We start from the raw sequence: 27,192 nt of genomic DNA on the forward strand, positions 1-27,192 counted from the left end.
TGACAATACAATGTCATTAATGTAGTCTTAGTTCACTCCCATACATTTCCTAGCATTCTCTTCTCGCCAGACTGCCTTGACAATGGTAACATTAACTACTTGTAATTAAGTTAAATTATTCTATTCATGAACAGTTTCCTTCTCAATATAAATATGTAGCATAATGTACTTACATGTAAATTTTTCCCGTAATAAGGGAAGTACATCTTATCGAACCGCCCCTCGGATGGGAAGTACTGCATCTGCAGGGGGCTTTCTCTCTGTGGGAGGAAGAGGAGGATGAAGAGGAAGGAGGGGGTGAAGAAGAGGAGGAGGAAGAGGTGTGAGATCACAGAACTATACATATGAATGCCCTTGGAACAAATGACTCTCAGAACAACAATCTGACTAACTCTGTAAACAACGAGATACACACACACACTGTAGCTTTACACATGTGCGCACGGCATGGACCACACGACATAGTGTAAACCACCACACACTCTCACAGTACACAACAGTTACCACACATGTGCATAATATAGCTACCATCCACTCACACATACCCGTACAAACACGCGCACGCACACACATACAATCTGCCACCAGATGGTTCTCTATGGTTATCAGAATGGTCTACGGTGGAGAGGAGAAATTCAAATGAATTTAGAGAGAACGAGAGGAGGACAGATGGGAGTTAAAACACCAGTGTTTAAGTATTTAAAAGAGCCTTTTTGTTTGCTGAAAAGCAGAGTACAGCATCAGTGTTTCTCTGTTCACCTTTAAACATTTGCAAACAGGTCACAAAGTTCAGAGTTGACAGTCTTGGTGAGGGAGAGATGAAACCCAGATCACGCGCGAGAGAGAGAAGTTGTTAGAATGTCAGAGCCAGGGCCTCCCGAGTGGTGCAGTGGTCTAAGGCACTGCATCACAGTGCTAGCTGTGCCACTAGAGATCCTGGTTCGAGTTTAGGCTCTGTCGCAGCCGGCCACGACCGGGACACCCATGGGGCTGCGCGCAATTGGCCCAGCATCGTCCTGGTTATGGGAGGGTTTGGCGGCAGGGATGTCCTTGTCCCATCGCGCTCTAGCGACTCCTGTGGCGGGCCCGTGCGCTGACAAGGTCGGCAGCTGTATGGTGTTTCCTCCAACACATTGGTGTGGCTGGCTCCCGGGTTAAGTGGGCATTGTGTCAAGAAGCAGCGTGGCTTGGTTGGGTCGTGTTTCGAATTTCGCACGGCTCTCAACCTCCGTCTCTCCTGAGTCCGTACGGGAGTTGCAGCGGTGAGACAAGACCGTAACTACCAAATGCATACCATGAAATTGTGGAGAAAAAGGGATAAAAGTCATGTCAGAGCCAGACAAAAACCAGGGAAACATTGTTAGTGGGAGCCATGGTGCAGCGGAGCAGGGTTCTAAAATCAATGGAATTAACCTTTTCAGCTTACCATCCAGATATACACACCAACTGCAGTTATATACAGTCAGTGACAATAATTACTAAAAAGATCAATTCTTTAATATTGGCTATTCTTCAGTCTATATAGTCTCTGAGGTGATTAGGTACTGTATATAGGGGTTAGAGTAGAAAGCTCAACAATATGAACGCCATGAATGCTGTTTAAAGCAGCAGAGGTCGAAGCGCCACATCACAGAGTTGGACAGAAGCAGCGCAGAAAGGTAATGGAGAAAGGCTAGGGCTAGGACCATGGGAAAACATAGGGGGCTATGACCCAATTTCTTACCCACCAGTGAACTGCTGGCCCTACAGGCAGCGTGGAGAGAAATCAAATACAGACACGTGTGTGAAAACACAGACTGAAACATACATGTGCATATCTACATAATGCACGCGCGCACACACGCACAAAATACAAAAAAACATAGACACATAACCTGTCTCTAAAAGTCCTAGCACACAAAGACACAACCTGGAACACACACACAATTAACTGTTTGTTTGCTTACCTTAGCTGTGCAGTTAATGTAGGGGTCCCCGCGCGGTTTCAGTCCAATGATCTGCAGGAGTGAGAAGAATACATTAAAATACTATTATAGCATCCTTTCTTTACATGTGTTCCATACCCATTCCACAAGCTTGTTTACATGTAAAAATGATTGAGACACCAGATTTCAGAATGGTCTCAGAAATGGAAGCACTGATTTGAGATGTTAAGAAGTAGCTCAGTTAGTGACACAATGAGGTCATTTGATATGAGCTGGCCAAGTCCGTAGATGGGGCACATGTGTGCTGCCTGCTCACTGAAGGGCCAGGGATTTTGACTGTCATAAACATAGCGTTCTCAGAGATGCCTAAGAATCTTCTTAATTGCCCCTGACTGGATTTATTAAGTTGGATTGAACTGAATACCAACCAGGCTACACAGAGGCCAATCAATTCACTCTGATCTCAATCCCTGCAAACAGAGATGCTGACACAGGATGCCCTGTCGTCAGAGGATATTCCAAACAATGATTAAAAAACAAGTGCAGTGGAAAGGACAGAGAATATGCACTTTTCAATATGAATTTGAACAAACTCTACGTCTACATGAAGACAGAGAGAGGATACACTGAAAAGCTGTAGTTCAAAGGCAATGGATCGAAGACAGGGAGGTACTCGTGTAGGGGAGTTAGTTCAGTGAACCACGCTTGTGTGATAAGTGACCTTGCCTGAGACCTGAAGACTTGTGTTACCTCCCAGAGCTAATAGCTTTAAGGCTTAAGCTCCAGTCTATAGGCTTTAGCTCAGTGGGCTAACGCTGCCCAATGCATTTTCAGAAGAGCAGAACCGACAACCTCCAGTCGGGGCACTCACCCTGTTCATCTTGACCAGGACGCAGGGTTTCCCCTCGGTGTAGCCAAAGGTGGTGTCAGACAGGCCGGAGCACTGCCGGAGCAGACTGCGCTTGAACTGACACACCTTCTTCTCCTCCTGATCATCCTGCTCATAGTACTCTCCCACCATACACAGCTCGTTCCTCTCCTGCACAGTGTCGTTGTATTCTGAGGGGTCCCAACATAGGGCACAGACTCAAGTTCCACTGTATTTGACAGCTTGCTATTTACCTGGTACAGACAGTATTCACCTAAATATTTACATGTCAACATTGTAGCTAATATTTATTTCACAGTAACGTATGCATTACTTGTTTGTTTGTTTGGGATACATATTACATAATCAGTGGAGGCTGCTGAGGGTAGGACGGCTCATAACAATGGCTGGAACGGAGCGAATGGAATGGCATCAAGCCAAGTGTTATTCCACTCCAGGCATTACCACGAGCCCATCCTCCCCAATTGAGGGGCCACCAAACTCCTGTGGCATATGCATATTCCAGTGCATCTGCCAAGGATTACAGTGCACTTTCAAGTCAGGTAGAATACGCCTTAGTCATGTATACAAAGTGGAATCAACTGTAACTACTCAATCTCAAATTTGCTTTACCATGGTGGCCCAACACTAATACTGTATTTGTCCATTGGAGTCAAATGTACACATTCTTTAGAAAAAAATGAATGGGTCTGAAAGTGGGATTCTATCACTCACGCTGAAGGAAGTTCTCCAGATGCTGGACATACTGGCCGTACTGCTTAGTGTCGGTGCGGTTGAAGACGATGTCCAAGGACCGGGGCCTGATCACCAAACCTGAGGACAGGTAGGGGGAAACATGTCACGTCAACTGTCTGCACCTACTAATGTTATGGAGATGGTCCAATGAATCTCGCTCACATAACGAGTATCCTTGCATGAGACCTGAAGATTTGTGTTAGATCCCCGAGGGAATGCCTGGGCTTTAGCTCAGCAGGCTAACTCAATTCTGGTGGCATGCAAATTACCCCAATTCAAATCCAGCTTGTCACATTAATTAATGCTATTCATATAGCAAATGAGAGATATATACATTTTTATCAAAATCTTATACTTACAATAAGCCACATGTATTGCTTATGCTGCCTGACATTGTTCGAAGGGGTTGCGGGGAGAGTTGTTAAAAAAAAAAGTTTTCAAAACCGCCAATGATATTAACACTCGCCAGGTGAAAACCTTCTGGCAAAGAGGGTCAGCAGGTGACTGACCGTCAAGACAGGGGTTGCACTACTTTATGACCTGAGGCCTTGGTCAAAAGTATTGCACTATGTAGGGAATAGGGTGCCATTTGGGACTCAGTCAGGCCGTCTTTAAACGGCGAGGCAGAGGAGGCCATATTATCAGGACACTGTGATACTATACTATAACTGCATTCTACACATTTTTTGCCAAACCCCAAAAAGAAGCTAGTCAGAAGATTTGCATTTTAGCTGCAACTCTGCAGGTTCTGCTACACAGCCTTAGAAACTTATACAAGAGCAGGGAGAGTTATAAGACAGAATCCCATTCGAGAGGTTTGGTTGCGAATGGGAGAGGGCATAAATGCGCAGTATGGCTCAACTGGTAGAACATGGTGCTTGCAACGCCAATATCATGGGTTTGATTCCTGCTGGGGCCACCCTTACAAAAATGCATGACTGTGAGTCTCTTTGAAGAAAAGCATCTGCTAAATGGAATATATTAATATTATTATTATTAGAATATACAGTAGTAGGACTTGTAGGCCTAAAGGAGGGGAGTTAGTTTCATGAAGGCCTCTCTGTCAGAGCCATGGAGTTGGAGAGAGGCTGTGGGGAACAGATGGGTGCTATACTGGTAGACCAGCGGGAGGATACCTGCACAGCCTGGGAGACAGACTCTCTAACTCCTACACACATGCACACACACAACTCTGATCCATAATTCACAGGATCGTATTTCTAACTGTTCTATTTTTTTCGTTACACTGGCACAGTATTTTAATTTTTAATTTCTAAAATGCCAACAGCAGTCAGTCAGTGTTTAACTGATCTGTTAATTCGCTGATCGCTTGCGTGTTTTGGCAGCGGCAGTCAGCTCCTCTGAAAAATAAATGAATGGCGCTGGGCTCCTAACCAATTGTGCCATTGTGTGTGTTTTTTTTTGCGTTATTTGTAACTTATTTTGTACATAATGTTTCTGCCACCGTCTCTTATGACAAAAAAGAGCTTCTGGATATCATAACAGCCTTTACTCACCTCGTAATGGACAAAGATTTTTCTTTAACAAGTCAGATGCAAAGGATTTACTTCAGACACCCGACAAGGCCCAAATCCCCATCATTCGCATGAGAAAGAGACGTAGATACCAGGGACATAGGTCAGGGTGCCTTGTAAGGATCTGACCGCGAGTGGGTAATCTGCCTCTACCATCAGTCCTATTAGCCAATGTATGCATGGAAACTTAAATCTGTTTTATATCATTTCGACCAGCATGTTAAATATGAAACCAGAGGAAGAAAAAAAACTTGACACCAACTTTACTCCACATAGAGACACTTACAAAGCTCTCCCTCGCCCTCCATTTGGCAAATCTGACCATAATTATATCCTCCTAATTCCTGCTTACAAGCAAAAACTAAAGCAGGAAGCACCAGCGACTCTGGTGCTATAAAAAAGTGGTCAGATGAAGCAGATGCTAAGCTACAGGACTGTTTTGCTAGCACAGACTGGAATATGTTCCGGGATTCTTCTGATGGCATTGTGGAGTACACCACATCAGTCACTGGCTTCATCAATAAGTGCATCAATGACATCGTCCCCACAGTGACCGTACGTACATACCCCAAACAGAAGTCATGGATTACAGGCAACATCCGCACTGAGCCAAAAGGTTGAGCTGCCGCTTAAAAAGACGCTTATAAGAAATCCCGCTATGCCCTCCGATGAACCATCAAACAGGCAAAGCGTCAATACAGGACTAAGATTGAATCTTACTGCATCGGCTCCAACGCTCGATGGATGTGGCAGGGCTTGCAAACTATTACATGCTACAACGAGAGTCACAGCCGAGAGCTGCCCAGTGACAATAGCCTACCAAACGAGATAAATTACATCTATGCTCCCGTCGAGGCAAGCATGCATGAGAGCATCAGCTGTTCTGGACAACTGTGATCATGCTCTCCATGTGAGTAAGACCTCCATGTGAGTAAGATCACGCCGATGTGAGTAAGACCTTTAAACAGGTCAACATTCACAAGGCCGCAGGACAAGATGGATTACCAGGACGTGTACTCTGAGCATGCGCTGACCAACTGGCAAGTGTCTTCACTGACATTTTCAACCTGTCCCTGGCTGAGTCTGTAATACCAACATGGAATACCCTAGACCCACTCCAATTTGCATACCGCCCCAACAGATCCACAGATGATGCATTCTCTATTGCACTCTACACTGCCCTTTCCCACCTGGACAAAAGGAACACCTACGTGAGAATGCTATTCATTGACTGCGTCAACATTCAACACCATAGTGCCCTCAAAGCTAATCACTAAGCTAAGGATCCTGGGACTAAACACCTCCCTCATCAACTCGATACAACACACCTGCCACGCTGATCCTCAACTCTGTGGCCCCTCAGGGGTGCGTGCTCAGTCCCCTCCTGTACTCCCTATTCACCCATGACTGCATTGCCAGACACGACTCCAACACCATCATTAAGTTTGCCGACGACACAGCAGTGGCAGGCCTGATCACCGACAATGATGAGACAGCATATAGGGAGGAGATCAGAGACCTGGTCATGTGGTGCCAGGATAACAACCTCTCCCTCAACGTGATCAAGACAAAGGAGATGATTGTGGACTACAGGAAAAGGAGGACCGAGCATGCCCCCATTCTCATCGACGGGCTGCAGAGGAGCAGGTTGAGAGCTTCAAGTTTCTTGGTGTCTACATCACCAACAAACTAACATGGTCCAGCCACACTAAGACAGTCGTAAAGAGGGCACCACAAAGCCGAGTCCCTCTCAGAAGACTGAAATGTTTTGGCATTGGTCCTCAGATCCTCAAAAAATGATCCAGCTGCACCTTCGAGAGCATCCTGACTGGTTGCATCACTGCCTGGTATTTCAACTGCTCTGCCACCAACCACAAGGCACTACAGAGGGTACATCACTGGAGCCAAGCTTGCTAACATCCAGGCACAAAAGGCACAAAAAATTGTCAAAGACTCCAGCCACCCTAGTCATAGACTGTTCTCTCTGCTACTGCATGGCAAGCGGTACCGGAGCGCCAAGTCTAGGTCCAAAATGCTACTTAACTGATTCCACCCCCAAGCCATAAGACTCCAGAACAGCTAATCAAACAGCTACCCAGACTATTTGCATTGTCCAACCCCCTCTTTTACGCTGCTGCTACCCTCTGTTATTTATCTATGCATAGGCATTTTAACTCTACCTACACATCCATATTACCTCAATTACCTTGACTATCCTGTGCCCCCGCACATTGACTCTGTACTGGTATCCTTGTATATAGGCTCGCTACTATTATTTTACTGCTGCGCCATAATTATTTGTTATTTTTATTATATCTTTTACTCATCTAATTTTTTTTTACTTAACACTTACTTTTCTTAAAACTACATTGTTGGTTAAGTACTTGTAAGTATTTCACTGTAAGGTCTACACCTGTTGTATTTGGTGCATGTGACAAATACAATTTGATTTGATTTGTCAGTGGGACATGGCAGCAGAGTCCGAGACACTGTGCATGCCAGGCGCAAGCAGTCACAGCTCTGGGGTTAGTGAGTGAGCATGCTCCCATTCTGCAGGAGCCTTGTCTATGTGTCAACAGCAGTCCAGATGCAGCAAAAAAAGAAAGCGACGCAGTCCGTGAGAGACAATGACATGTTTGAGAAAGAGTGGACATATTCATATTTTACGTGTGTGTGAAGAGAGAGAGCGAAAGAAAGGAAGATAGAGAGAGAAAGAAAAAGAGCGAGAGAGAGATATAGACTGAGTGAATGGTTGAATTTCAATATGAGCACTATTCTGTTTAAGTTGAGTGTCTGTTTTTCTGCAGCATAATAAGTCACCTGGACTGGCCACTCGGTCGCGGTACGTAGGAATGTTGTCGTCCAGTGTCTGTAGCATGACCCACATGGTGAGCGTGAACATCCCTGCCAGGAACCCATAGAAGACCAGGTAGAAAAGCAATATCAGGGCTGAGGAAAGAGAGAGAAAGAGAGAATAATTACTCTCTGTTAATCACACAATCTTGGCTCAACAGATCAAAATCATTCTTCCCATCAGTGTAAGTCATATGTCTTGATTTTTTTGTCCCCATAAATCTTTTGCAAGTTCGACAGTGTGTGTTTGTACATGTTTTACTAGACTTGTGAGTACCAGAAGTCCTCACAAGAAGAGTAAACCAACAAAAATACAAAGTGAAGACACGTTTCCAGTCCTCACTTGATATTTTAGGCTTAGAGGTTTAGGGTTATGGTTAGAATTAGGGTTAGGTTTAGGGTTAACATTTTACTACAGTGGGCTAAATCAGTGTTTCTTTGTAGTCTTTAATAAATGGTCTTTGAAACAAAAGTATACACCTCACTCACATGGTTATAGGCTTAAAACAAAGACGAAGACACCTGTATCATGTCAGATATAGAGATTAAATGTATTACATTTTGAGTTTCCAGACTTTCGGCAGGTTTTTGTAAATAATTATGAAAAATATTGATAACAGTCATTTGACTGCAGGAAAGGGTTGTAACTACGGTTAGGGGTTAAGGTTAGGGTAATGGTTCGGTTTAGGGTTCGGATTTTGAATGGGAATCAATTGTTGGACCCCAAAATGTCCTCACAAGTATAATAAGACATAGCTGTGTGTGTGTGTGCACGTGTGTTTATATAGAGAGCAAGAGAGACACAGAGAGAAACTTATTTACTGTTTGTGACAAAGCACCTCACCACTTTCAATCTCATTATAAACCAATTAATTTTCCTATGAATCTCTGTCCAATGTCCATTTTGGCCATATCAAACTAGGGGCTCTACTAAATCCGTATTGCACAATCTTTAACGCTTCAGTGATACAGATTGAATAGAGCCCTAAGCCCTACTGTTGCTACTCTCCACAGACACTCTCCAGACTGAAATAGACTAAGTAACTACTGAGCCAATCTGAGCCAAAATGTACTGCACAAGCCTGGTTAAGCATCCACCATAGTTCCTGGAACCATGCTGGAGAGGACAATGTGAAAGAAAATATCAGGGCCAGCACAGTACGGAGAGACAGAGAGAGAGAGAGCTTGACCACTGTGACTGACCCCAATTTAAAAACAATCCTTGACTATGTACAGATTCAGTGAGCAGAGCCTTGCTATTTCGAGAGGTCGCCATAGCCCGTCTTCTCTTGAGATCCAAACCATTTGCTTTGACAATATAAACATATGTTTCCCATATATAAAATATATATATATAAAATATATATATATATATATATATAAATCAATCAATCAGCTGGACATATGACATCATGAGAGTGACAGAAAAGACAGTTGTCTTTAAAAAAACTCCAGCACACAGGTATTCTTATTAAGTTCCACAATACAAACAAATGTAGATTTCAATTTAAACCGGTGTTTCAGTCAAAAAAGTGCGTACACACACACGAAGCTGTATTATTTAAAAGAAAATTGACATTGCCGGTCTGAGGTGTTAAAAAAGATCTGTACAGATCTGGGAGCAGGCTGGGATATCGTGTAGATGACAGGACGGTGATATTACATTTGAGTCATTTAGCAGGCGCTCTTACCCAGAGCGACTTAGTGCATTCATCTTAAAATAACTATGTGGGACTCCCACATATCACAGGCTTAGGTTCCACTGGATGTCAGAAGGTGAATTCACCAATTTGTAAGTCGCTCTGGATAAGAGCGTCTGCTAAATGACTTAAATGTAATGTAAATGTAGTAAGTACACTTTTCCTCAATAAAGTAGCTATCAGCAAAGACAAGTGCAATTGTGTTGGTTCAGGATTTCAGGTGAGTATTTAAGATACCCTTTGAAGAGGTAGGGTTTCAGGTGCTTTCAGAAGATGGGAAGGGACTGCTGTCCTAGCTTCAGGGGGATTTCCCTGGTGTCTAATGGATGAAGAATAGAGAGCTTGCTTAGAGATACATTATATATAGACACTGTATATACCATATCTCTATGGTAGAGAGTCACTATTACACCATGCATGATATCTCCACAGAAACACTGAGGTTCAGGGAAGAGCCTACTCACAGCTATTTTTCCTAGCCACCATGCTTCAACATCTGCATTGCTTGCTGTGTGGCATTTTAGGCTGTGTTTTCTGTATAGCATTTTGTGACATCTGCTGATGTAAAAAGGCTTTATAAATACATTTGATTGATTGATATTCCAGGGAAACAGAGTTACAAAGAAAGAAAGAGAGAGGGGAATACAAAGAAAGAGGAGAGAGAGAGATACAAAATGAAAGAAACAGGTGAAAATAGGGGGGTGAGAAAGGCACAAAATGGTTGAATGAGCTACAGAGAGATCTTCATAAGGATGTGCATCGATAAAGTGCTACACAGGACAGAGAGAGATGTAGCCTAGATAGACAAAAAAACACATTTAAATACACATGACGAGATATCGCATAAAGAGAAGACAGGATGATGCAGGGAAAACAATATATGGATGGAGAGAAATGGCATGTGAGAAAAAAATAGAGCTAGAGAGAGCTTCAGTATAATAATAGATGCATTGCTTATTTCCTGAAGCCTCTGAGGTAAACTGTGCGTCTATAAATAGAGTGTGGGGGAGGACAAATAAGTGATGGCACAGCACTGGCCTGAGGAAAAGAAGACACACACACGCACACACACACAATCCCATCCATCACAGCATTAGTGCTAGACTGACAAAGGCATGCATGCACATCTTTAGATGGCAGGCTCATGTAAGATAAATGTAGAATCCACCCTGGTTAAATCAGATAGACCTGTCTTTTTTATCCATTCGACCACTTGTGAATCTATAACTGGAATTAGGATTGACACTCCAACACATCCTCTTGTAGCACAGTCGGGATGTAGCCAGTCCCACCACACCCCCAAAAAACAGCCAGCATTAGAAAGCCATTTCCTTCGAACAATCATTGGTCATTAGGACTGAGAAACAGTACTGGGATGCCAAGTGCTTTTATCTCCTCAGAATAGCTGAGTGTGACCTTTCAGGAAGCCTGGGTAATGTCCCAAATGGAACCCTAGTTTTATATAGTGCACACTTTTTTAAATATTTTTTTTTACCAGAGCCTGAACCCTGATCAAAAGTAGTGTACTAATATATATATTAGGGAATAGGGGGCCTTTTGGGATGCAACCCTGCTCTTTGGAGTCAGGGAGGCAGAGGCTGGGCTGCCGTGGCCTAGCGTCTGCTCTGCAGTTGTTAAAGCATCGATCTTGGGCTCGACTCAATCAACCATCAGCCTGCAAGACATTTCTTATACCAGATCCATTATTTTTAAATCAATGATGGGAAGGGAACAAGTGCACACTTTGGGAGAAAGGACTCCCTGGATTAAATAAAGGTTCAACAAAACCTCCCTTCACGTAATACCATGACCTCAAAGTATGCTCTCCACCTATTCCCTCTGTCCCTGTCTCAAAGTTCTCCAACTCCTCTCCACTCCACTCCACTCAGTTGTGTTGTGAAAAGGTAGGGTGGTATACAGAAGATAGCCCTATTTGGTAAAATACCAAGTCCATATTATGGCAGGAACAGCTCAAATAAGCAAAGAGAAATGACAGTCCATCATTACTTTAAGACATGAAGGTCAGTCAATCCAGAAAATGTAAAGAACTTTGAAAGTTTCGTCAAGTGTAATCGCAAAAACAATCAAGCACTATGATGAAACTGGTCATGAGGGCCACAGGAAAGGAAGACTGCTGCAGAGCTTAAGTTCATTAGAGTTACAAGCCTCAGAAATTGCAGCACAGATAAATGCTTCAGAGTTCAAGTAACAGACACATCTCAACATCAACTGTTCAGCCTTCATGGTCGAATTGCTGCAAAGAACACTACCGAAGGACACCAATAATAAGAAGATACTTGCTTTGGCTAAGAAACCCGAGCAATGGATGTTAAGACCAGTCAAAATCTGTCCTTTGGTCTGATGAGTCAAAATCTGTGATTTTTGGTTCCAACTGCCGTGTCTTTGTGAGACATAGAGAATGTGAACGGATGATCTCTGCATGTGTGGCTTCCACAGTGAAGCATGGAGGAGGAGGTGTGATGGTGCTCTGCTGGTGACACAGTGTGTGATTTATTTAGAATTCAATGCACACTTAACCAGCATTGCTACCACAGCCTTCTTCAGTGATACGCCATCCCATCTGGTTAGTACTTAGTGGGACTATCATTTGTTTTTCAACAGGACAATGACCCAACATACCTCCAGGCTGTGTAAGGGCTATTTGACCAAGAAGGAGAGTGATGGAGTGTTGCATCAAATGACCTGTCCTCCACAATCACCCGACCTTAACCCAATTTAGATGGTTTGGGATCAGTTGGACTGCAGAGTGAAGTAAATGCAGCCAACAAGTGCTCAGCATATGTGGGAACTCCCTCAAGACTGTTGGAAAAGCATTCCAGGTGAAGCTGGTTGAGAGAATGCCACGAGTGTGCAAAGCTGGCTACTTTGATGAATATAAAATATATTTTGATTTGTTTTTCACTTTTTTGGTTACTACATGATTCCATGTGTTATTTCATAGTTTTGAGGTCTTCAATATTATTTGACAATGGAGAAAAAAATAACAATAAAGAAAAACCCTTGAATGAGTCGGTGGTGTCCAAACATTTAACTGGTACTGTACTTTTTGTATTTCGCCAAAAAACGGATTGAGCCTTTCACTTCTCTATTAGGGGGTCATACATTGATGGCCCACAGAGACTCCAGATGGGCTATCTGTAATTTGTGTGACATTTCATACATGTCAAAAGTTTAAATTAGTGCATTTTTTATGTGTTAATTCATCTTTGTCCAGGCCAATGGGTCCAGACCCTTCATCTCATCTTTTCAACTGCTCATGTTCTTTACTTGGTCGGCTGTAACTGAACCTTGTCAACCACATACTTTGTGTGGCTGTGACCCTTCAGTGATGTGCCTTGGGGGTTATTAATACTAAAAGGTAGAGGGTCAGAGGGGCTGGGGACTAGGGGTGTGGTGGGTGTCCCAGGGAAAGTGAAGACTAGGGGTGGGGTGTGTGTGTGTGTGTGTGTCAGGAGGAGTGAGGATCAGAGGAGTGTGTGTATGTGTGTGTGAGGACTACGGGTACGTTGTTTGAATGTATCCCTGGGGTAGTGGGGACCAGGGCTATGGAGGTGTACATTACAGAGCCCAAAGAATGCCAAGAACACGTGGTGGGCAATCAGACAGCTCTTTGGGAACGTTTTGTATCTTCTCTAAACTGACAGCATGAGACGACAGGCCTTGGCGCTGTCCTTACTTTTTGCATGCACCCATGTCAACATACACACGCACGTGGAGGAACACAAATATGCAATTACACACACCAGCCTGGTTCATGCATCATGGGCCTGGTATGAACATGGAAATAAATTACCTGTGACTCAAACCAGCCATTTCCTTTTAAACATAAATCTAATCCCAGTCCAGGACAGAGCCACATTTGCCGACCACCACGGATGGGCAAGCTCACTCTCTCAGCCTGTCTCATTACACTACGATCAGAGCAGGCTGCAAACAATGATCAGTTAGGGGGAAATCAGATATATAATTATAAATATAGCATGAACATGTTATAAAATATATGCAACACATTTTCCACTAAACCAATAAGTAGCGTTACGCATACCTACATACAGATTTCTGACTTTGAGAGTTTATCATAGTTTGCGTTTTCAATACCACAATCATGTATGTCAATCTTGACAAACAGAAAATACATCTCTCCCTACTCAGTATCGAAGGCTTGGTCTAACAATCTCCTAATGCCATTAAACGTTTGAGTTTTGTAACAGATGTCTATTTCCATTAATCAAATGGCTGTTTGGATGCTGGAATTACATTGGAGTGGATGAACATGCACAGGTAGCCTAAAGCAGACTTTTGAAGTAGTCTAATCAGAATAAAACATTGTGACAAGTTGTGTTTATGCCACACATTAAAAGGCAATCCATTTTAAAAGTTAAATGACAAATATTTAGGAACATAGGCCTGTGAGACGACTTGGGAGAATGATGATGGGCAACATCAGTATCAGAAGTAAAAATACAGTCAGACTCATGAAACTGTGCCTTTCTATATTATGTTGAGTGGACACATAACTGATCCAAATGGAATGAAACGTTTAAGCCATTATTCAAATGATATTTTCGCTGCAGTTTACAGGCCAGAGTAGAATTGTACTCACTTGAAAACAATAATGCAATTATTCATTGGATTGTGCTGGGTGGCAGGTAGCCTAGTGGTTAGTGTTGGTTTAGGGCATTGGGCCAGTAAACAAACGGTTGCTGGATCGACTCCCCGAGCTGACAAGGTAAAACTCTGTTGTTCTGCCCCTGAGCAAGGCAGTTAACCCACTGTTCCCTGGGTGCTGTGGATGTTGATTAAGGCAGCCCCCTGCACCTCTCTGATTGAGAGGGGTTGGGTTAAATGCGGAAGACACATTTCAGTTGAATGCATTCAATTGTACAACTGACTAGGTATCCCCCTTATAGGCTAGTCTACAGTATGTAGGACAATTGTAGTGTCCCTAAGCAAGATCAATAGGGGAGCTTTTTGGGCTGTGTGTTATGTCATGTGCAATGACACAGCTGGACTATCAGCTACTGTACTCCTCTATCTTGTGGATTTATATAGACAATTGGTAAATATTTGAATGATTTTATGATCGCTAGTTAATTTATTGTAAATCTGGACAAATGATCCAAATACCATATTTTTACTTTTTTTTTTTTTAATTTTACCTTTATTTAACCAGGCAAGTCAGTTAAGAACAAATTCTTATTTTCAATGATGGCCTGGGAACAGTGGGTTAACTGCCTGTTCAGGGGCAGAACGACAGATTTGTACCTTGTTAGCTCGGGGGTTTGAACTCGCAACCTACCGGTTACTAGTCCAACGCTCTAACCACTAGGCTACCCTGCCATTAGGAAAATGTGGAGTAGGAACAGCAGCATTTTAATTTATAACACACAGTGCTCAGAATGACAGAAATCACATTTATATTATGGTAATTCAGCTCAACAGAACATGCAAATCGGGGATGCAACGGCATGCATCCTTTTACCGAACTCCAATGTGCATTTGAAGATGTTAGAATAACTGTTCACATGTACTTCCTCAGCAAGACGAGTAGTGAACAGCAAAATCACTTGTCTATATCACGTGTCAAGCTCATTCCACAGAGGGCCAAGTGTCTGCGGGTTTTCGCTCCACCCTTGTACTTGATTGATGAATTAAGGAAACTAATTAGTAAGGAACTCCCCTCACCTGATTGTCTAGGTCTTAATTGAAAGTAAAACCCCAAAACCCACAGACACTCGGCCCTTCTTGGAATGAGTTTGACACCCCTGGTCTATCAATCTGCTATTCCCCATGGTAGGAAAGTTTACCTATTTTAGTGGTCAGCTTGTCATTCTGTGCAAAAATCACAATTCATTCTACCAGTAGGCCTAGGCTACATATATTGTTTAAAGCAATGAGGGCTATGAAAAAGATCAGAACTTTTAGCTTAAAATGTTGGTGAACTATTATGTATTCACATAAGCGCAGCAATGCACACAAAAGGCAGTAACTTACGCTAACCACATTCCGTACAAATGTGCGCAACCTTGACATTCAAATGAGGCTGCAAAGAAAACTAATAGGACTGTAGCAACTGTGTTGACATCAAGATTTGGGGTGTGAACTGTGTTTCTATTCAAGCGTTGATTGACATGATAATGGCTCTATAGTATTGGAGAAAAGTTGAAGTATTGGAGAAAAAAACGGACCCCTCTGACGCTGTACAATACATCATAACGTGTTATGGCATAACGTACAGCACGCATAAAGCAACTAATTCTATCTTACAGCCACTCTCCACCAGGTGCAGCACTTCTCTCACCGTTTAAAAACAAGAAAGGGACAGGGACAGGGTAAGGGGGGATACCTAGTCATTTTTTGCATCATCACTGCAAGCTGTCACGACTCTCAATTGCAGCTGTTTACTTCTGAAGATCACTTTAGCACCGCCCTAAAAACCAGATTCAAATTCGACACAAACCTTCAAATAGGTATGTAATGACATATTATATAAACTTTTTATGGTGTTTTATTTACATTTTAGAGGTGATGTTAGAGGCAATAAGGTGATAAATTCCCCACATGACATCTCTCCTTCTCACAACCACGCAATTTTTAAAAAGACCCGATGGAGCTCATTGCCTTCTTGAATAATGCAGAGACGGGAGCATGAAGGTCTCGTCATTGATTTTGTTGGAAAGGGGAGAAATTGTGCGTTACAATGGTATTGATATTACAGTTGATCTGGAAGTATTACATTTTTTGGCCTGTAAAATAAGGTAAATTGTACGGACCAGCGCGATATACAAAAGTGAGTTAGGCTATGAGGGAATGCTCGTTCCATAATGCAATTAGCGGGAAAACACCATTGTCAAAAGCTCACCTCACAGCAAGCATTTTCACGAGACATAGATGGAAATATCAATTTGACATTTTGAAAGAGGGGAGATCTAAAGATGCAGCAACTAAGATGGGTTGCTAATATGACTAGGATTGTGCCTTTTGGCTACTGGACAATGAAAGAAAGCTGGATATTTGAAAACCAATAGAACATGAGTGGAATACACTACTGGTTTCAATGGCATATGGAAGTCTTAATAAAATAATTGCCTCTATGTTTGGTTGTATTTTGGCTAGCCTACTTTGAACCAGGGTAAACATGCCTCATAATGTAGTAAAACATTCATGTTTCAAACAATTACACTGAACAAAAATATAAACGCAACTTGTAAAGTGTTGGTCCCGTGTTTAATGAGCTGACATTTAAAAAAATCTAATAAATAAATACAATTTTTAAATAATAAAAAAAAAAAATCAAATTCAGAATAATGAAAAAATAAAAATCGCTGAAATGTTCCATAGGCACAAAAAGCTATTTCTCAAAAATGTTGTGCATTTATTTACATCCCTGTTAGTGAGCATTTCTCCTTTGCCAAGATAATCCATCCACCTGACAAGTGTGGCATATCAAGAAGCTGTTAACGCAGCCTGATTATTACACAGGTGCACCTTGTGCTGGGGACAATAAAAGGCAACTTTAAAATGTGCAGTTTTGTTTACACAACACAATGCCACAGATGTCTCAAGTATTAAGTCGGCGTGCAATAGGCAAGCTGACTGCAGGAATATCCACCATAGCTGTTGCCAGATCATTTAATGTTAATTTCTCTACCATAAGCTGCCTCCAATGTTGTTTTAGAGCATTTGGCATGAAGTCAAACCTGCCTCACAACCGCAGGCCACGTGAAACCCTTTTGTGGGGAAAAACCTCCTTCTGATTGGCTGGGCCTGGCTGCCAAGTGGGTGGGCCTATACCAAATGGGTGGGCCATCCCTGCCCAGTCATGTTAAATCCATAGATGAGGGCCTAATGAATTTATTTCAATTGACTTCCTTATATGAACTGTAACTCAGTAAAATCTTGAAATTGTTGCATGTTGCATTTATATTTTGGTTCAGTATAAGTTTATGTTTTCAAAATGCATACTGCCTCCAGCCAATTACAAAGTGGTGTGTGATGTGTTGTAGCCTGCCTACCATTATATGCACTTGAATGGTGAATGGGAAGTGCGCTTCAATTACCAGTTGAGAAATAAAAATAGCTATTTTTAATTGTGGCTATCAAAACAGTTAACATGTGATTCCATTTAGAATTGTTACCTAATTATTGGGCTTACAAAAGCATGTTTCAGTCCAACAGCAAGCTCTACCAGCAGCTCTCGCACTCTGACAGATTTTCTGCTTAAACTAGGCTCATATCTGTAAGCTGTGTGCGTGCATGTGATAAATAAGAATCATAGAGACTAACGAAAATACTATGGGTGTGCAGATATGGCAATACTCTTATTCGTAATCATATCAGTAAATTGACAGTCAATAGTCGGATCGGATGATACTTGTGCTCTGAAAAAATGTAAATGTATTAATATGCCTTAATCTACAGGATTGGTGTCCCGTATCCCAAAAATAAGAGATAAAAGTAACAAGTAATTAAAGAGCAGCAGTAAACCAACAATAGCGAGACTATATACAGGGGGGGGGGGGTACCAGTACAGACTCAATGTGCGGAGGCTCCGGTTAGTTGAGGTAGTATGTACGTAGAGCTATTGAAGTGGCTATGCATAGATGACAACAACAGAGTAGTAGCGTAGTAAAGAGGGGGAGGGGGGGCAATGCAAATAGTCTGGGTAGCCATTTGATTAGATGTTCAGGAGTCTTACGGCTTGGGGGTAGACGCTGTTTAGAAGCCTCTTGGACCTACCGTGAGGAAAAAAGTATTCCTCCACCTCCAAACACGGTGAGTTGAGCAGAGAGAACAGTCTATGACTAAGGTGGCTGGAGTCTTTGACAATTTTTAAGGCCTTCGTCTGACACCGCCTGGTAAAAGAGGTCCTGGATGGCAGGAAGCTTGGCCCCAGTGATGTACCTTCTGTAGTGCCTTGCGGTCAGAGGCCGAGCAGTTGCCATACCAGGCAGTGATGCAACCTATCAGTATGCTCTCGATGGTGCAGCTGTAGAACTTTGTGTTGTTACCTAACCTTACCACCTGGGGGAGGCAGGAAGTCCAGGAGTCAGTTGCAGAGGGAGGTTTTTAGCCCCAGGGTCCTTATCTTATTGATGAGCTTTGAGGGCACTATGGTGTTGAATGCTGAGCTGTAGTCAATGAATAGCTTTCTCACATAGGTGTTCCTTTTGTCCAGGTGGGAAAGGGCAGTGTGGAGTGCAATAGAGATTGCATCATCTGTGGATCTGTGGGGGCGGTATGCAAATTGTAGTGTGTCTAGGGTGTGTTTCTGGTATAAGTAGTGTGTTTCTGGTATAATGGTATTGATGTGAGCCATGACCTGCCTTTCAAAGCACTTCATGGCTGCAGACGTGAGTGCTACGGGTCGGTAGTCATTTTGGCAGGTTACCTTAATGTTCTTGGGCACAGGCACTGTAGTGGTCTTCTTAAAAGATGTTGGTATTACAGACTCGGACAGGTAGAGGTTGAAAATGTCAGTGAAGACACTTGCCAGTTGGTCAGCGCATGCTTACAGTACACGTCTTGGTAATCTGTCTCACCCTGCAGCCTTGTGAATGTTGATCTGTTTAAAGGTCTTACTCACATCGGCTGCAGAGAACGTGATCACACAGTCTTCCAGAACAGCTTGTGCTCTCATGCATGTTTCAGTGTTATTTGCCTCGAAGCGAGCATAGAAGTAGTTTAGCTCGACTGTTAGGCACGTGTCACTGGGCAGCGCTCGGCTGTGCTTCCCTTTGTAGTCTGTAATGGATTGCAAGCCCTGCCACATTCAACGAGCGTCAGAGCCGGTGTAGTATGATTAGTCATGGTTCGTCGGTGGGCATATCGGGATTTCTTTTAAGTTTCTAGGTTAGAGTCCCACTCCTTGAAAGCGGCAGCTCTAGCTTTTACCTCAGTGCGGATGCTGCCTGTAATCCATGGCTTCTGGTTGGGGTATGTACGTGCGATCACTGTGGGGACGACGTCATTGATGCACTTATTGATGAAGCCAATGACTGATGTGGTGTACTCATCAATGCCATAGGAAGATTCCCGGAACATATTCCAGTCGGAACATATTCTCCTCTGGTTGCACATTTAACATGCTGATAGAAATTTGGTAAAAATGGATTTAAGTTTCCCTGATTTGAAGTCCCCGGGCACTAGGAGCGCCGTCTCTGGGTGAGCGTCATCTTGTTTGCTTATGGCGGAATACAGCTCATTCAATGCTGTCTTAGTGCCAGCCTATGACTATGGTGGTATGTTACCAGCTACGAAAAATACAGATGAAAACTCAGAGTTTATTATTAGATACACTACCCCAGGCGAGCAATAGCTCGAGACTTCCTTAGATATAGTGCACCAGCTGTTATTTACAAAAATACATAGTCCGCCTTGTCCTACCAGACGCCGCTGTTCTATCCTGCCGATACAGCGTATAACCAGCCAGCTGTATGTTGATAGTGTCGTCGTTCAGCCACACCTCTGTGAAGCATAAGATGTTAGTTTTTATTGTCCCGTAGGTAGTTTAATCTTCCGTGGAGCTCGTCGATTTTATTCTCCATAGATTGCACGTTTGCTAGCAGAATGGAGGGAAGTGGGGGTTTATTCGATCGCCTACGAATTCTCAGAAGGCAGCCCGCCCTTTGGCCCCTTTTTCTCCGTCTCATCTGGGATCTGGGCCTATTCCCGAGAAAGCAGTATATCCTTCGCATCGGGCTCATCAGTCGCGAAAGGAAAAAAAGGATTCTGCTAGTCTGTGGTGAGTAATCTCAGTCCTGATGTCTTGAAGTTATCTTCCGTCATAAGTGACAGTAGCAGCAACATTATGTACAAAATAAGTAAAACCATAAGCTACAAACAATGCAAATAAACGAATCAAAAAACACAATAGGTTGGAGACACGTAAAACGTGCCTTCCTCTCTGGCTCCAACTTTAAACTGTCTGAAAAAACAAATATGTATGTTTTCTTTGTATTATCTTTTACCAGATCTAATGTGTTATATACCCCTACATTAATTTCACATTTCCACAACCTTCAACGTGTTTCCTTTCAATTGTTATCAAAAATATGCATATCCTTGCTTCAGGTCCTGAGCTACAGGCAGTTATATGTTATTTTAGGAGAAAATTTGAGAAAAAGAAAAAAAGAGTCCGATGTTGGCAAAATACCTTCCTGCACATTCTCAGTGCAAAATAGCTGCAGATTAGAAACAGTGCTAGGAGGGGTGTGTGTGTGTGTGTTTCCTCGCCATGTTATTTATTTAGCAGGCAGCGGCAATCTAAATGATCAGACCAAAAAAATGCAAGGAAATTATGAAGCGAGTGGATTGAGAAATACAGCTTCCCTCTATCCAATCAGAGCAGCAGGATCAACGTACAGCCCTCCCTCCTCTTTAAAGACATCCAGTTGAGTTATATAAACCATGTAGAACCTCGCACATGATAAATATGCGTGCTGGCACCTGAATTTATTTTTCTTCTCGATCACAGATAATAAAAAATTAAATGAGGATCCAGAAAATTGCACACATCCATTACAATACTCATTTTGTCCTACTACTCGGCAAACCCCTAGAAAATAGACACGTGCCATTTAATTCCACTAAATTATGCAAACTACTCACAGACTATGAATAGGTTAAAAAAGATTATTCTGCAATTCATTTGTTTTCTTCTCCCAGACAATTGACCTGCAACAATTTTATTGATTGGCTTTTCATTTTTTGACGGCCAAAAGCCGGCTATTACCGGCTAACGGAAACCCTGCATTATTGTCACTATGGATAGAGGGCAGGATAGACAATTGACTGGAAGACTATATTGACCTGTGTTATAATACGTGTGCAGAAGCATAGTGCATAAGGGAAGTACCAAAACACCTTAATTATGGGAGGCGATTGTAAGCAGATGAGGACATTAGGCCTATATAGTAAAACCTGCTAAATTGCGAATGTATATCAGGGAAAAAACACACTACCCTTCCCTGTGCGCAATAAAAAAAAAACTCCATAAATAAAATAAATTTAGACAACCCTCCCCTATTTTGGATCAGTACATTTTTAAATGTCCCTTCGACATAAATAAATAAAATAAGTGTTTGGCGAATACATTTAAAAATGTAATCCATAAGCCTACTAATACATCAATGTATATACTTATTTTCCACCATAATTTGCAAATAAATTCATTAAAAATCCTACAATGTGATTTTCTGGATTTTTTTTCTCATTTTGTCTGTCATAGTTGAAGTGTACCTATGATGTAAATTACAGGCCTCTCTCATCTTTTTAAGTGGGAGAACTTGCACAATTGGTGGCTGACTAAATACTTTTTTGCCCCACTGTATGTATATCGATTGGAGGAGTATCAGGCTATGGTGATTGGCACCAATAGCCTTTGTAAAGTCTGTATCAATACCACGTAGGAAAGTGTCTGGATGACTGTGAGCTGATTGACCAGCAAGCTATAGTAGGTGTGGATTTTTTGAAAGCCTTATCATCTGAATACATCCCATCAATGGGAAGTGCCTTCATAAAGTAATCATTCAACTTGACGTATTCCACATTTTGTTGTGTTACAGCCTGAATTCAAAATAGATTACTCACCCATCTACACAAAACGAAAAAGTCAAATCATGTTTTTTGAAAATGTTGCCAATTTACTGAAAATTAAATACAGAAGTATTCACACCCCTTTGGCAGCAATTACAGCTCTAAGAGCTTTGCAAATCTGGATTGTACAATATTTGTACATTATTATTTTGTAATTCTTAAAGCTCTGTCAAGTTGTTTGTTGATCACAGCTCTATTCCATTTATTTTTAATTAAAAAACTCCCTAGTCCTTGCCAATGACAATGACATACACATAACATGATGCAGCCACCACCATGCTTAAAAATCTATACAGTGGTACGCAGTGTTGGATTTGACACAAAAATAACACTTTGTATTCAGGACATAATTTTCAGTTCTTTACCACGTTTTCTGCAGTTTTACTTTAGTGCCTTACTGCAAACAAGACACATGTTTTGGAATATTTGTAGTCTGTGCAAGCTTCCTCCTTTTCACTGTGTCATTTAGGTTATTATTGTGGAGTAATGTTGTTGATCCATCCTCAGTTTTTTCCCCATCACAGCCATTAAACTCTAACTGTTTTAAAGTCAGAACTCTCCGACAACTGAGTTAGGAAGGACTCCTGTATCTTTGTAGTAACTGGGTGTATTGATACACTATCCAAAGTGTAATTAACAACTTCACCATCCTTAAAGAGATATTCAATATTCAATGTCTGCTGTTTCTGTTGTTTTCGCCATCTACCAATAGGTGCCATTCTTTGCGAGGCATTGGAAAACCTCTCATGTTAAACACTATTATTGCAGAAAGAGTGAGTCCATGCAACTTATTATTTGACTAGTTACGCACATTTTTACTCCTTAACTGATTTAGGCTTGCCATAACAAAGGGGTTGAATACTTACTGACTCAAGACATTTCATCTTTTCATTTTTTATTAATTTGTAAACATCTCTAAAATCATAATTCCACTTTGACATTATGGGGTATTATGTGTAAACCAGTGACAAAGAAAAATCTCAATTGAAGTAATTTTAAATTCAAGCTGTAACACAACAAAATGTGAAAAAAGTCAAACTTATGAATCATTTCTGAAGGCACTGTATGAGATAGTTAGGCCTAGTGATATTGTCAACCATCATCAGCTGATCCATATATTTTTCTAACAAACAAATGCTGTGATAGGCCTAAAGCACACCATGCAAAAACAGCCAGCGCAGGAAAACGATGGAAGAATGTCCAGAATATTTTGATGTCTCATTCGTTGCGCCAGTAAAGACAGTTCTGATCCATGTTGTATCCACTCCAATACATTAATGTTGATTATCTGCCAATGTCTGCTTGATTTACTGCATGGTCTAGAAGATTTAACATAGAAAGCATCAAGGTAATGAGTTAATGTTTCATATGTTTCTGTGCCTTGGACTGGACACGGAGTCTAGGCTAATGTGTGTATATTTTTGGATCATTGGATCAAGCGTGCATTTTCGTTAACTGTAATTTTGTTAGTTACGTTCCAATATTTCCTCCATTTTGTGCTTTGTGCTTTGTGTGTTTTTGGGGAGTGATAGATGCAATCACATTATTAAACATCAAAGTAATTGTAATCCTTACTTGGACTAACTAATTCTTAGCTATTTTGTATAACAGAGTTGTGTTATTGTTTCTTTTCTTCCCAATCAAATCCTGTCCTGCCCTCAGGGAAGAGTTGAGCTGTTCTCTAACACTATCCATCCATGATGAGCCTGTCCTGCACTGATGTGAAGTTAAGCCTCTGAACACATCAACTCATGCCTCATTCAATTACTGCTGTGATCCCTTCCCAACACTAAGTAGCCCTCTTATTCCCATTCCCATAATATTTTACTATGTTTTTATTAAATGTTTTAGGTTCAAATCATTCGTATTTGACAATTCTTTTTTTTATTGTCTCCATGTGGTTCACACCTATATCATCGGTCTCCCATCCTCCTTCATTTATTAACTTATTATGGCTGGGGGCAGTATTGAGTAGCTTGGATGCATAAGGTGCCCAGAGTAAACTGCCTGCTACTCAGTCCCAGTTGCTAATATATGCGTATTATTAGTAATATTTGGATAGAAAACACTTAGAAGTTTCTAAAACTGTTTGAATGATGTCTGTGAGTATAACAGAACTCATATGGCAGGCAAAAATCTGAGAAGAAATCCAACCAGGAAGTGGGAAATCTGAGGTTGGTCGTTTTTCAACTCATTCCCTATTGAAGATACAGTGGGATGTTGGTCATGTTGCACTTCCTAAGGCTTCCACTAGATGTCAACAGTCTTTAGAACCTTGTTTGATGCTTCTACTGTGAAGTGGGGGCGAATGAGAGGGGAATGAATCAGAGGTCTGGCAGAATGCCTTGAGCTCGTGACACTTGTTCACGTGAGAGCAAGCTCTGTTCCATTGCTTTTCTACAGACAAAGGAATTCTCCGGCTGGAACATTATTGAAGATTTATGTTAAAAACATCCTAAAGATTGATTCTATGCTTCGTTTGACATGTTTTTACGGACTGTAAGGGAACTTTTTGACATTTCATCTGCTCCTAGTGAACGCGCTTCGTGAATTTGGATTTGTTTACCAAACGCGCTAACAAAAGGAGCTATTTGGACATAAATGATGGACATTATTGAACAAAACAAACATTTATTGTGGAACTGGGATTCCTGGGAGTGCATTCTGATGTAGATCATCAAAGGTAAGTGAATATTTATAATGTTATTTCTGACTTCTGTTGACTGCACAATATGGCGTATATCTTTTTGGCTTGTTTGGGCTCTGAGCGCTGTACTCAGATTATTGCATGGTTTGCTTTTTCCGTAAAGCTTTTTATAAATCTGACACAACGGTTGCATTAAGGAGAAGTGTATCTAAAGTTCCATGTATAACACTTGTATTTTCATCAACATTTATGATGAGTACTTCTGTAAATTGATGTGGCTCTCTGCAAAATCACCGGCAGTTTTTGGAACTACTGAACATAACGCGCCAATGTATACTGAGATTTTTTTATATAAATATGAACTTTATCAAACAAAACATACATGTACTGTGTAACATGAAGTCCTATGAGTGTCATCTGATGAAGATCAAAGGTTAGTGATTCATTCTCTCTCTATCTCTGATTTTTGTGACTTTCTCTTTGAATGGAAAAATGGCTGTTTTTCTGTGACTTGGCTCTGACCTAACATAATCATTTGTGGTGCTTTCGCCGTAAAGCCTATTTGAAATCGAACACTGTGACGGGATTAACAAGAAGTGTATCTTTAAAATGGTGTGAAATACTAGTATGTTTGAGGAATTTTAATTATGGGATTTCTGTTGATTGGACTTTGGCGCCCTGCACTTTCACTGGCTGTTGTCATATCGATCCCGTTAGCGGGATCTCAGCCCTAAGAAGTTTTTAAATCACCGGCCTCCACTTGTGTAGATATAGCAGAGGAGACAAGGCAAGAAAATCACTTTAGACTATTAGAGATTAGGGCTGACCCCAATTAGTCGACTGGTTGAGTGTTTGGTCGTTAGGCTGTTGGTCGACCAAGATTGTTTTAGTCATGCAGTAACAAATATATTTGCGCCCAGATCAGTAAACTTATCCATTGTGGAGGCCTAGACTAAAAGCCAATGTATGCTTAATACGATTTGTGTGGCACAATTGTGGAGCCTCCAGAGGTATGCAGAGGCCAAATCGAGCTCTGTTCCGGATTGTCATGCGCCTCCCAAATTTTGTAACAATGCGGAGGGCTCCATATAACTCTCAGCATTGACATGATTGGTTGACGGTAGATGGGGGCAGTACATTCTGTAGAAAACACAAACTCTTCCTTAACAACAGCTCTGCACTGCTCCACAAAGCGCAAGAAGTATGAATGACCTAACTTCTGCGAAATCCATATCGCCATAAATTGCTGCATGACCAATCCAGACGTAGGATTGACCATGCACTTCTCTCTCCAGAATGCGCTCGTTCCAACCAATTTGTGCACATATGCTTTTTTCATAACTTCACTGTATGAATTGTTTGCATTTGTTGTTTGTGTATATCAATTCTCCATTACATATAACACCAGTTGTACATTTACCGTTAATTTCTATTTCTAATTTGGAATGTTTGATACTCTGTGTAAGGTAATTTATGTTAATGCATTCTATATTATTATTATAATAATTGTAGGAGTAGAAACATTGTTTGCAGAGTGCCGAACCTATGCTACACTTGTGAAAAAAACGTTTGGTTTATTTCATTCCATTTACGAGTTTTGTCAATTTAGTCATCGTCTTTTGTTTAGCGTGCTCCAGTCAATGTTGATCTGAAAGTATTTATGATTGGCTTAACACACCACTACTAATGACCTGTTGAGCTTCTCAAAGTAATGTTTTCTTCACCTCAAACATCATTCAAACAAAGTCTGTTTTTACATCCATTGAGAATTAGAATAGTTCCTCAATGTATTTGAAAAATCTTTCCAGCACTCTCCTTTTCAAAAACCACAGCGTGAAAAGGGAAAAATGTCCTGCTCTGATCCAGTGGAAACGCCATAAAATAAGCCTACCTTCAATTTGTATTTATTTATTTAACCTTAATTTAACTAGGTAGACTAGTTGAGAACAAGTTCTCATTTGCAACTGCAACCTGGCCAAGTTAAAGCATAGCATTTCGACACATACAACAACAGTGTTACACATGGAAGAAACAAAACAGAGTCAATAATACAGTAGAAAAAAACAAAACAAAAAGTCTATCTACAGTGAGTGCAAATGATAAAGGTAAGATAAGGGAGTTAAGGCAATAAATAGGCCATGTTGGCGAAGTAATTACAATATAGCAATTAAACACTGGAATGGTAGATGGGCAGAATATGAATGTGCAAGTAGAGATACTGGGGTGCAAAGAGCAAGATAAATAAATAAATACAGTATGGGGATGAGGTAGATAGATGGGCTGTTTACAG

At 41.4% G+C, this 27,192-nt stretch overlaps 1 protein-coding gene across 2 annotated transcripts in view; it reads right to left on the minus strand.

Moving 5' to 3' along the window:
- The window catches only part of LOC135514638 (sodium/potassium-transporting ATPase subunit beta-3-like), a 40,233-nt gene that overhangs the window by 888 nt on the left and 12,153 nt on the right, over window positions 1–27,192 (minus strand). Inside the window, exons 2-7 of one of the 2 annotated variants that reach the window (XM_064938088.1) lie at window positions 7,905–8,033; window positions 3,529–3,627; window positions 2,797–2,984; window positions 1,947–1,997; window positions 1,728–1,743; window positions 174–260 (exon numbers count right to left, since the gene is read on the minus strand). In XM_064938088.1, the coding sequence (XP_064794160.1) occupies window positions 208–260; window positions 1,728–1,743; window positions 1,947–1,997; window positions 2,797–2,984; window positions 3,529–3,627; window positions 7,905–8,033 (536 nt within the window). In that variant the 3' untranslated portion in view covers window positions 174–207. The remainder of the gene's footprint in view (window positions 1–173; window positions 261–1,727; window positions 1,744–1,946; window positions 1,998–2,796; window positions 2,985–3,528; window positions 3,628–7,904; window positions 8,034–27,192) is intronic. The other variant, XM_064938087.1, reaches the window with a different exon arrangement.

The sequence above is a fragment of the Oncorhynchus masou genome, chromosome 26 (assembly GCF_036934945.1).
Source record: "Oncorhynchus masou masou isolate Uvic2021 chromosome 26, UVic_Omas_1.1, whole genome shotgun sequence".
Classification (NCBI taxonomy): domain Eukaryota; kingdom Metazoa; phylum Chordata; class Actinopteri; order Salmoniformes; family Salmonidae; genus Oncorhynchus; species Oncorhynchus masou.